General features: G+C 41.5%; 1 protein-coding gene across 2 annotated transcripts; it reads left to right on the top strand.

Annotated features, from left to right (window-relative positions):
* Positions 1-4,813: 4,813 nt before the first annotated feature.
* On the top strand, positions 4,814-11,344 carry tyw3 (tRNA-yW synthesizing protein 3 homolog (S. cerevisiae)). 2 transcript variants are annotated; one of them, XM_029524960.1, is made up of 7 exons: positions 4,814-5,070; positions 5,182-5,259; positions 5,345-5,443; positions 9,344-9,415; positions 9,592-9,725; positions 9,872-10,110; positions 10,201-11,344. In XM_029524960.1, the coding sequence occupies exons 1-6, from the start codon at positions 4,855-4,857 to the stop codon at positions 10,104-10,106; spliced, it is 834 nt and encodes a 277-aa protein (XP_029380820.1). In that variant the 5' UTR covers positions 4,814-4,854; the 3' UTR covers positions 10,107-10,110; positions 10,201-11,344. The 2 variants fall into 2 exon arrangements, with proteins under 2 accessions (XP_029380820.1, XP_029380819.1); XM_029524959.1 differs by having other exon boundaries at positions 9,872-11,340.
* The last annotated feature ends 264 nt before the right edge of the window (positions 11,345-11,608 follow it).

The following is an 11,608-nucleotide window of genomic DNA, read 5'->3' as shown; positions in this document are numbered from 1 at the left end:
TACCTGCACACCTGCCAGTCACTACACACTGCTTATAACCCGGGTTCAGTCCACAGCTCATCGCCAGATTGTCAGCTTACCTCAGTGGTATAGTGTATTGGCTTCTTGTATTTTTTCAACGTTCTCTTGTCCATCTTGTAACCCAGTTTTGATGGTGTGTTTTCCTGTTTCCAGTTCCTTTTTCTTTGTCGCTACTCCTCCGGGCCTTGCACGCCATTCCTCCTGATCCGGCCTCACTCCAGTTCCTGCAGACTCCCTCGGATTACCTCAGGACACCCCCAGACCCAGCAACCCCCTCCTCCCGGCTCCAGCCCTTCTGTCCTTACGCAAAATAAAATATTAATTTTTACAACCCGCTATCTCTGAATCTCGTCTGCATTGTGGGTCCAGACTCCTCAACTTTGACACTGGCAATTGATTAGCTGAATGTTGCGTCTCTATGTTAGCAAGAGTGTCTTCTAATTCCTTCTGCATTGTCCTCCGACATCTATTAGTATAAGCTGCGTAGGAAATAATTTTGCCTCTTATAAATGCCTTCACAGTTTCCCATAGCAACGTAGGTGGAGTGACTTCATTTCTATTTGTATCCAGAAAAAAATCATTGGCATCTGATACCTGTTTGCAAAAAGTGGTGTCAGAAAGCAAAAGAGGGTCTAGGCGCCAAGACCTGAAGCTCTTATGCTTCAGTTCGAAATGGAGATCCAGAATTACAGAGGAATAATCTGACATGGCTATTGGTAAATATTGAGTGGAAACTATGGAGGAGATAAAAGTCTTGTCAATACGGAAATAGTCAATATGTGAATAGGTCTGGTGTACATGTGAAAGAAAGGAGTATCGCTTTGCTGAGGGGTTCAGGAATCTCCATGGGTCAGTTTATCCGTACTGTTCCATGAAGGAGGAAAGAGTTCAAGCCATTCTGGAAGGCACTGTATTTTTACGGCTAAAGCGAGTAGGGGGTCAGTGACACAGTTCATATCACACCCCATCATTAACGTGAGTATTTATATTTGGGAGAGAAGATTAAAAGGTTTTCATGAAGGTGTGATCATTCACATTGGGGACATATGCAGAAACTAGAATGAGAGTGCTTGGTATAATGTGGAAGACACAATAGTATAGCGGACATTTGGGTCTGTAAGTACAGGAAAAGGATATCTTTCCGAATCATTATAGCTGCACCTCTGGTTTTCTGGTTGAATTTTGAATGAAATATCTGTCCTATCCAAGGTCTGCTAAGTCTCTGGTGATCAGTGTTGAGCAAATGTGTCTCTTGGAGGAACATTATGTCTGCTTTTAAATTCTGAAGGCATGTAAAGATTTTTGAGCGTTTTATTGCTGCATTAATGCCACCGACATTTAGTGAGGGTATCCTTACCACCTGTCCGCCACCCGTTCCCACGTTATCCGTACTAGCCATAACATAGCATCCGGTGTGTGGTGCCCTGGAACAGTAACACGGTACGAATAGCCTGGCAAAACAGATACAGAAAGCAATAACAGGTAAAAGAGCAAACGTGTAACAAAAAATTATAATAAAAAAAAAAAGTGGCATAAGTGGTAAAAGTCTTGATTAGCACAGTGAATGGGTGAAATTGACCAACTTGGCCCCTTCCACCCTTCCCACCCTGCCCTGCCCCACCACCCATCTTCCCTCCCTTTTCCTCCCATGGTACCCATGTAACATCCTTCTGCAAAGCACATTGGCGCTCTCTAACTCTTGTCTAGTTCTCACCTTCTTGCAAAGTCTCGATTCCCCTATGTAACAGTTGTAACCCCATTAATAACATAAACCTGAAACAGTATATTACTAGTATGCTAATATTTGAAACAGTTAAGCAGTCAGAATGAAGATATGATTCCTCTCAAGGGCGGCCATGGTATGCTTGCATAACAATAGAGCTTCGGTAAAACAAGTATATAATGAAAAAAGGCAATACTGTGAAATAAATTAGTAAATGAAAGAAAAGAGTAATAATAATTAAAAATTGCAATAAAATTACTGCTAATGACCAAATAAAATAAATAAATATATATTTATATATGCATAAAGGGAATTACAAGTTAACAAGTATTTAAGTATTTAAGTGTTGGGTGCCTCAAAAATATCACATGGAGTAAGAAGAGATGAAAAGAAAACTAAAGATGGGGGGGAAGAAAAAAAAGTGCGGCCCTTTAAAAGGTTATCATTCCATGCATTGAAAAAGATAAGACAATACCGTATTTAGCCTATAGCCATCAGTGAACAAACTATAATCAGGCATGACATAGAACAGGACCTATCAAGCAACAGCTCCTGATTGAGCTCAGTTTAAACAGTGAACATATGACACCGGACGGCAGCAGTCGACCCAGCTCTCGGTAGCATGTCCCGATCCACCGGCAAAAAAAAAAAAAAAAAAATACAGGTCACCCTTGGCAGGAGACAGATAACAACAAAGTGTCCAAAGCGTTTACCTGTTTGGGCTTCCTTTCAAACAAGTTACCCATGCTTTCAATGCATCGGGTTGGATCGGGTGATGTACCAGCCGCCACCGACCTCAAACTTTGCCTTCAGCTCACTCTTCCGTATCAAGCTGGGTTGGTGATTCCGATCAGTAAGCGTCTATGAACTTGGAGGCATCCGCAGGAGAGGAGAATCCTTTGCGGGAACCATTTTTCAGTGTGATCATCAGCTTGGCTGGGAACAGCAGAGATGGCTTCAGACCCAGGTTGTACAGTCTGGACATGACTTTGCGGTATTTGGTGCGTTGCTTGAGGACCTCAGGAGTATAGTCCTCGAAAATCCTAATCGGTTTCCCCTGGTATTGAAGTTTACCACGGTGTTTGTGGGCCTCCCGGACAACCCGCTCCTGCGTTTGATAGCGTTGAAAGTGGATGATTACAGCCCGAGGCTTTTCTCCCAAGAGTGGTCTGGTAGTGAGTGCCAGACTTGTCTGCCGAATATCTCTACGAGCAGATCCGAGAAAAAGGCGGTGGGTCGGGGACCCTCGATGGACTCCGGCAAGCCGATGATCCTTATATTATTCCTCTGGCTCTTGCCCTCCAGGTCTGCTGCCTTGGCTGCTAGTTTGGTGTTGCTATTAGCCAGCTCAGCACACTGATTCTCCAGTATGTCCATCCTCTCCTGTAATGCGGTAGTGGTGGTCTCCATCGGGGTGATGCATTGACTGTGGTCTGCTACCGTGGCCTCTGTTTGGACTAGTTTTTCCTCCAGGGATTTGAAGGTCGATTTAAACTTGGCTGAAATTGCCGTCCGATGTTCCTTCAGCAGGCTAGCTATGCTAGCAGCGCATGAATTGTGGCACCGGTGTCCTCCTTGTTAGCTTTGTCTTTTTTCGTATTTTTGGTCGTTCTTGACATCTTAACAGATACTGTTCTTCGGGACTCTGTACGTTTTAAAGAGTTGGGGTGTTGAAAGTTTTTTTTTTTTTTTTTAAAGAAGGGGGGAGAGTGACACTTAATCAGATTTATTTTATTGTATTGCTCCTGGACCTGAGTAAATATTTTGTTTCATGTGCAAGCATGTAAATGACCTTGAACCTTGAGCCATGAGCCTTACCTGATGTTATTGCAGTAAAGTATGCTGTCTTTCACATTGCAAAAAGACTAAAGCAATGGCCACCATTTTTCATTGAATTTTTTATCTTGATTAAAAAATGATAACAGGCACAAAATGCCTACTGAAACTGTGAAATAACGGTTCCTTCTGTCAAACTTATGATTATAGTTCACCATGACAAGTCTTTAGCTACCCAGTTAGGTTGAAAAATAAACTGCTGTTACTGGTACTTTAAATTCTGCACATTTCTGCTGTTAAACTTCCAAACACAGTAATATTCTCTGTATTTATATTGCTGCTTGGGTTTATGTTGTCAGATGCAGTGTGGGTGGCTGCATTAATAATATTTTTCTAAAATCTCCCACAATAACAGAGATACCAGGACAGGAACTCCCTCCAGCGTTTTCCCTCTGTCTTGCTGTGATATCCTTGCTAGATGTGATTTCACTGTCATCTTAATAGACCTATATGCAATCTCTACTGGATCACTGCTATGTCAGTGCTTACACTACACAGGAAGCTTACACTAGTGTTAGTCGTCACCACAACAGGTTAATTAAACAGCGAAGGATAGAGGAGAGACTACCTGTGGTCTGATCCTCATAATATCTTCGTGGTAGATATCCTGCACGTGTGTCACTTTCTGCTTCTCCTGTTTTTCTGCTCTGTTACTACTTATAGTTTTTGGGCCAGGAAACCATGTCAGTCCAGCAGGGGATAACTACCTCCCTCCTCGCTCTTCCTCTCTTCAATTTAGAAATACTCAGAAGATACCCTTTGCAGTTTTGATTTTCCAATTCTCTGTTAAGTGGACAGACTGATCACATATAATTTCATATTTTATCTCATCAACCCTATCAACCACGTTACCATACACAAACAGCACCATGACTCAACCACTTTGATTTAGCCTCCCTGATTTAACGTCATGCTGAAAGTTCCTTTATGTGCTCTTAATTTTTCTTCACAGTGTTTTCCTTTCAGCCAGTAAATAAAATTAATATATTCATTCATCTTCAAGTACTTCTCACGTGGGTTGCTGGAGTCAATCCCAACTTACATTAGTCGAGGGCGGGATAAAAACCTTGCCAAGTCGCCAGTCCTTACTGAGATCACAAATATATTTTAGAACCACTCGGAATGTCATGTTTTCCTGTCCACTAGATGGTAGTATTGTGCATACACCATCCAATCCAAGGATAAAGAGACGAAGAAGAAGAAGAAGAAGAAGAAGAAGAAGAAGAAGAAGAAGAAGAAGAAGAAGAAGAAGAAGAAGAAGGAAGTAAATAAACATGACCGAGGTAAAAACGAATCAACTCGGAGAGAACAAAGTGACGGCAATGGAAAAAAACTTCAGTCAGTGGAAGGCACAGTGTCTCAACAAAATGGATCTGAGTAAAAAGGGCATCGTGGATCGACATATTGAACACGTCGTCTCTCTCCTAAACGACACGGATGAGTTCTTCACCACCAGCTCATGCTCCGGGAGAATTATCCTCATCGACAGGGTACGAGAATGTTTGTTCTGTTTTGCCTCTGACTAAGAGTCCCATCCCTTTGAATCGAATCACCTGGAGGATTTAAGTTGTAACATCTGTGTCTCTGCCTTCTCCCTGCAGACTCCACAGAGTGATGTCCAGAAGAAGAATTGTATTTGGTTGTTTGTCTCACACAAAAAATGCACATCTGATGACTTGGTGAGTCATGGTAGACCTTTTCACTTCTCTCAGTCTAAATTATAACATTGATATAATTTCAAACCTGGTACACTTTGTTCTTCAGATGACTGGTCTGGCCAAGTCAAGCAGAGATGCTGTGTTGAAGTTTGAGCCCTTTGTACTCCATGTTCAGTGTAGGAGACTGGAAGATGCACAACTCATGGTAAGTGGACAGTTTGTCTGTAATGCAGGGAAATTACAGTGAAGTAATTGTGTCAGCCCGACATGCAGTTATCATCTACACTACTACTGAGTGTGTTTTGCTCTTTGTAACAGTTGTTACCTGGTCAGGTAGCATTTATCTAGTAGGCTTTAGTAAACCTGTGCTTTCCACTCATTTCAGTCCTCTGTGAAGGTGAATTTGCAGAGATTTGAAAGAGTGTAACATAAACTGAAATGGGGCTGATGCTACAATGAGTTTCTTTCCCTAATTCCAAAGCACCACCAGCACATGAAGAGGCAATGTATGCTTTCTCAACAGGGATAAAGAAAGCACAGGAAAGGAGGAACTTTCACTTAATGTTATTTGTGCCATTTGGGCCCTGGGACTACACAGCAGATGGTTTTGATGCATTGATGGAAAACCCGATTCATTTTACTTACTTGAGTCTATATGATTCGCTCACCGAAGTGAATCATTTGTGTCAGTCATCATCAGACACCCAAAGTGTGCGGAAATCCAGGTGGGTTCCTTGGGTAGTTGGGTTGCCTCTGGAGGGTGGATGGTGGACAGGGGAGCACCGGGGGGGGCGAGGGGCTCTGTCCTGCCCTGCTCCTGCATGCGTTGGTTGGGCAGTTCAGTGGTGCTGGTGACAGTAACTTTGTCTAAAAAGTCAGTTTTTAATAGTGATGTATGCAATTAATATCATGGTGTGGTAAACTAAAGCAAAAACATCCTGTGTCCTCTGGGAAATTCAAAAGGAAAACACAGAACTGTTATCAGCTTACACACTCTAAAAATTGTTTTGCTGGGTCAACATAGAAAACTGAGGGAACAATTTACATTGATCTTTTGACGTAATTTCAACTTACCCATAATTTTTTGTCATTGAAGTTTTTTATTTATTCATACACACATAAACATACAGTCAAGCTTGAAAACAAACACTGATACCAACATCAACCGTATATCTAGCATACAACCATGTATACAATATATACATTCACTTTTTCTACCTTACTTCTTTTACTTTCATTGTACTCAGAAATGTCCATGCAAATTATAACATTTCCTCTTTAATTCGAAGATAACACTCACTCTTAACTCACCTCTTTTTAGCACAGCATTTTAGTTCTTAGCAACATTAATCCTCCGAGGCTGTCTGCATACCAAGCTGCTACAGCTGCAGGTACCCCGCCTCTTCTGTAAGTGGATTACGGACTTTCTCACCAACAGGAAGCAGCAAGTGCCGGTTGACAGCCATCTGTCAGCCCTCCTCACCTCCAACACCGGAGCTCCACAAGGTTGTGTCCTCTCCCCTCAAGCATCATTTTTCTCCCAGGCCATCTCCCTCCTCAACAAATCCTCTTAGTCCCCCATCCCCCACAATTGCCAAAGACACTTGAATTTCTTAATGTGTATATATATATCCCACCTAAATTGTACATATTCTCAAAAGCACAACTTATTTTTTATTGCTAAGACAACTTTTTCTTTTTTCTTAAAAAACGTATTTTTCACATCTTTAAATTTCCTGTCATACGGCGCTGTTACACCAAGACAAATTCCTGTGTACATTGTGCATTTGGCGAATAAAGAGATTCTGATTCAGATCCAATACAAAAGCCTTTGTTGGTCATAGCTTCAAGTCGCCTCCTGGATGGAGAAACTAGTTGCATGCATTGTGTGATTTTGGCCCATTCTTCCACACAGACTGTCTTCAAATCTTGAAGGTCCCATGGGCCTCTTCTATGAACATAGATTTTCTGTTGGATCCAAGTCAGGTGATTGGCTGGGCCATTCTAGAAGCTTTATTTTTTTCTGTGAATTTCCTTGGCTGAGTATTTGGGATCATTGTCTTGCTGAAATGTTTCATCTTCATCTTTACCCTTGTTTCACCCTCATCATCCTGGTAGATGGCAGCAGATTTTTATAAAGAATGTCTTGGTACATTTTTCTATTCATCCTTCCTTCAATTACATGAAGTTTGCTAGTGCCGTATGCTGAAAATCAGCCCCACACCATGAATTTCCCACCTCCAAACTTCACTGTTGGTGTGGTGTTTTTGGGGTGATATGCTGTGCCATTTGACCTCCAAACAGGGTGTGTATTATGGTATCCAAAGAGTTCAACTTTGGTCTCATCTGACCAAACTGTATTCTCCCAGTATTTCACAGACTTGTCTAAATGTTGTGCAGTAAACTTTAAATGAGCTTCAACATGTTTCTTCTTCAGCAATGGAGTCTTGCATGTTGAGTATTCATACAGGACATGGCTGTGTGTTATGGTTTTCTTTGAAACAATTGTACCTGCTAATTCCAGGTCTTTCTAAAGCCACAAGTGGTCCTTGGCTCTTGGATAAGTCTTCTGATAATTCTTTTGACTCCTCTGTCAGAAATCTTGTGAGAAGCACCTGGTCGCAGCAGGTTTATGGTGAAATTATGTTGTTTCCACTTACGTAGTTCTGGCTAAGGCTAAAGTGTGATGCGTAAAAAAGCAGTTGCAAACTAATTATATGAGCATCTGCAAAGGAACGGTTTTAGAACTCATCACAGCACAGAAACTTCTCCTCTTAGATCTCAGTGCTGCATTCGACACCATTGATCGTAACGTTTTACTACAGAGACTGGAACATGAAATTGGCATTAAAGGAACTGCAGTAAGGTGGTTCCAACCCTATTAATCAGATAGACATTAGTTTGTTAATGTCAACAATAGCTCCTCCTCACACACTATAGCCAGTTATGCAGTCCCACTGGGCTCGGTACTTGGACCAATCCTCTTCAAACTATATCTGCTTCCTTTGGGCAACATTATCAGGAAACACAAGACATAACAGTCTGGATGACCCGTAACCTTTTACTTCTAGATTCTGTTAAAACTGAAGTTATTGTGCTTGGCCCCTAAGCACCTTAGGGAATCCCTATCTAATCATCTAATCATCAACCAGCCTAGATGGCATTACTATGGCTTCCAGCTCCACTATCAAAAATGTTGGAGTAACTTTTGACCAGGACATGTCTTTTGTCCCTCACATAAAACAAGTCAGTAGGGTAACTTCTAGATTGGACTACTGTAACTCATTACTATCTGAATGCCCAAACAAATCTCTGAAAGGCCTTCAAATGATTCAGAATGCTGCTGCACAAATAGGAACTAGAAAACGGGATCATATTTCTTCCGTGTTAGCTGATCTTCATTGGCTGTCGGTGAAATTGAGAATAAAATTTAAAATCCTTCTGTTCACATATTAAGCTCTTAATGGCCAAGCTCCATCATATTTCAGAGAGCTTATAGTTCCTTACTGTCTTAGTAGGCCACTCTGCTCTCTAGATGGAGGTTTACTTGTGGTTTCTTGAGTCTCCAAGAGTAAATTGGGAGGCAGATCTTTCAGTTATCAGAATGCTTCCAGTATCGGTCTGGGGGGCAGACTCCTTAGCAATTTTCAAGACCAGGCTTAAAACTTTTCTATATGACAGAGCTTATAGTTAAAAAGTCAAAATTCACTTACTCCTTACCTATGCCGCTATAGGCTTAGACTGCTGGGGAAAGGACTGAGCACCTCTCTCTCCCTCCCCCTTCCATGTTTCTTCCATTTACTAACCATGATTTCCCAAAGTCTCTCCCAGTTCCTCTCCTCTCACTCCCTGTCCTCATCCTGCAGGTGGTGAGTCACTGGCACCCCATGTTCCTGCAACGCCTGCTGCTCCCATATTTCTATGAACCTCATGCAGCATCACCCCCACCCCCCCGTGTTTCTCTCCCTCTCACCCTCTCTCTCTCCCTCTCTCAACCCAACTGGTTAAAGCAGATGTTTGATTGGATTAGATTGGCTAAAAATGTCTCACACATGAGTAAAGATAAAATGACCAATTGGCTATCAAAATTCTTTGTTCCTTCCAGCATGCAGTGGCTGTCAACTCAGGCTTCAGAAACTCTGGTCTGACTGTGAGCAAGACGGGAAAGATAATCACGGTATGTTTCCAAATCTCGAGTGAATTGGCTGTTCTACCAAATATTATATTCCAATAAATATTAAGCTCAAGTACCCAAAAATCATGAACCTTGGACAGTCTATAAGATAGAAATAAAAATATGAAACTTGCATATGTTGTGTAAATGGGTCCTCCTGTTTTATTTTGTCCTTCTAGGCGGTCCGTGGCACCCACAGCCTGGAGGTTCCCCTGAGCCACAACGGAAAACTCCTGGCTGGATTTGAGTACATCAGCTTCTTAACTGATATAGCCAATCAGAAGATGGAGGAGAACCTCAAACGTATCCAAAGGTCAGTATGCTGGCTGGCTTTCTCCTATTCAGTGAATATTCCTATAAATAAAATGAAGTTTTTACTAATCTGTTCAACAGAATTAATATTAAACCACTGAATTTAAGCACAGCTGCTAGGTCTTCTGCCTTTTTTGTCATGTCCAGGTTCTACCAGAATATTGAGTCTGCTTTGATGGCACAAAAACTACAATTCCCAGATCTTCCCAGCCCAGGGGACCCACAGCATCTCCCAAACAGACTATCAAATGGAAAGGGAGCAGAGAGAGAAACAAGTGTATATAAGCGGAGGCGGAAAAGAGAACATCAGACAGATTGTTGCCATGGTGATGAGTCAAGCAGTGTGCAAGAGCTGGGTGACTGTCTGGATCTATTCACATGAAGTGGTGACTTTACACATGCGCATTCAGTATGTCACTGTCTGGCTTATGGATTGTTTCTTTCCTGAATGCTATTATATGTTTTATTTATTAAAGAGCAGATCAGCAGGAAACCAGGATGACACTGCTGTGTTTCTCTGGAGCAGGTTGGAGTCCAGCTACTGGTTTAAAGCCTGTCAGCATCCCATGTCACTGAAATGATAAAGCACCATCATACAGGATGTGACCAATAATGAAAAGTAATAAAAATGTTTTAAAGTTATGTGTTTTCAGGTATATCAGATGTGAAAAAGCACCGAAGGCATACCCAAGGCACATGCACACACACATACAAGGACATAAAAATGTCTCACAAAATGAGAAATGTAAATATAACCTAACCAATTTTTGTCTCTTGCAATCATCCTTTCCTACATTATAGGATCTATAGCGTCTATAGAGATCTGAATGAGACTTTAAAAAAAGTGAATAAAGTAATGCTGCAGATGTGCCACACATCAGGCCTGAGCTGCATGAGAGGTGTATGCATGGCCCTCCCAACTGTATCCTCAAACATTCCCACATGTAAGCATTATTTTTTTAAAAAGCGTGTGTTCACTAACTCCAAATATAGTGTACACAATTGAGTAATCTGCCCAGTGTCTCTCTTTTATCTCCAAATGTATGTATCTGTGTCAGTCCCTCCTCTCCTGCAGTGGTCCGCACCTGTATGCAATCAAAATCAAGCTGGGTATAAAGGCTGAGGTGGAAGGGCAAGGGTGCATGCCTAGCAGATCTTCCCTGAGCTTTCACTTTACTTTCCTAAATGGTGACCTTGTGACCTGATTTCAGTTTTTCAGCATCTTTAGCTTTCAGCCTACCTTTTTGGTAGGCTTGCTTTAAGTTCTCTCCATTTCTTTTTGCTGTAATTGCCACAAGTGTGGCTAATAAACCCTGTTCTGGTTTTTGGCCTGACAACCACGCTTACACTGTAATTTTTTAGTTTTTAGCTATTTCTTAGTTTGCTGGTCCCAATCTCCCCTGGAATACTTTGGGGACATGACACCAACAAAGTAGTATTCAAGTTATTGTTCTTCCAGATGGTGATTCTGGCAGCTATAGTAATGCTGGCTTATTACTTAAGAGTTCACAGCAAGGCTTCATCTGCAGAGACCCAGCTTTAGCCAGACCAAACCCTAGACCTGCTTGTTGTAATGTACTCTGTGCTGGGTGGACTGGTAAGTCTGACTATGACTTTGACACAGTTAACTGAAGCTATGGTTTTGTTAAAGGGATAACAAGTAAGTGAATGTTTTAACAACTTGTAAACAATAATAAAAATAGCAATAGTAGCATGTTTACAAGATTTTTTTGATGAAAGATGAAACTGAAAGACTACCTCTACTTTTCTGGAATCAAACAATGTTTGTCAGCTTTTTGATTTATTAGTTCAGTTATTCACTTTGTCCCTTTTTAATGAGCGTGTTTGCGATTCTCGTCAAAGTAATAAAAGACTGATTAGGGT

This window comes from Echeneis naucrates, chromosome 17 (genome assembly GCF_900963305.1).
Source record: "Echeneis naucrates chromosome 17, fEcheNa1.1, whole genome shotgun sequence".
NCBI lineage: Eukaryota > Metazoa > Chordata > Actinopteri > Carangiformes > Echeneidae > Echeneis > Echeneis naucrates.
This window is presented reverse-complemented; position numbering and strand designations above follow the sequence as displayed.

Bases quoted from the DNA above. Each gene is read 5' to 3' on its own strand.
- tyw3 (XM_029524960.1), top strand. From the start codon at position 4,855: ATGACCGAGGTAAAAACGAATCAACTCGGAGAGAACAAAGTGACGGCA. The intron at 5,260-5,344 runs GTGAGTCATGGT...TTTGTTCTTCAG, and splicing joins AATGCACATCTGATGACTTG to ATGACTGGTCTGGCCAAGTC. The intron at 9,416-9,591 runs GTATGTTTCCAA...TTGTCCTTCTAG, and splicing joins AGACGGGAAAGATAATCACG to GCGGTCCGTGGCACCCACAG.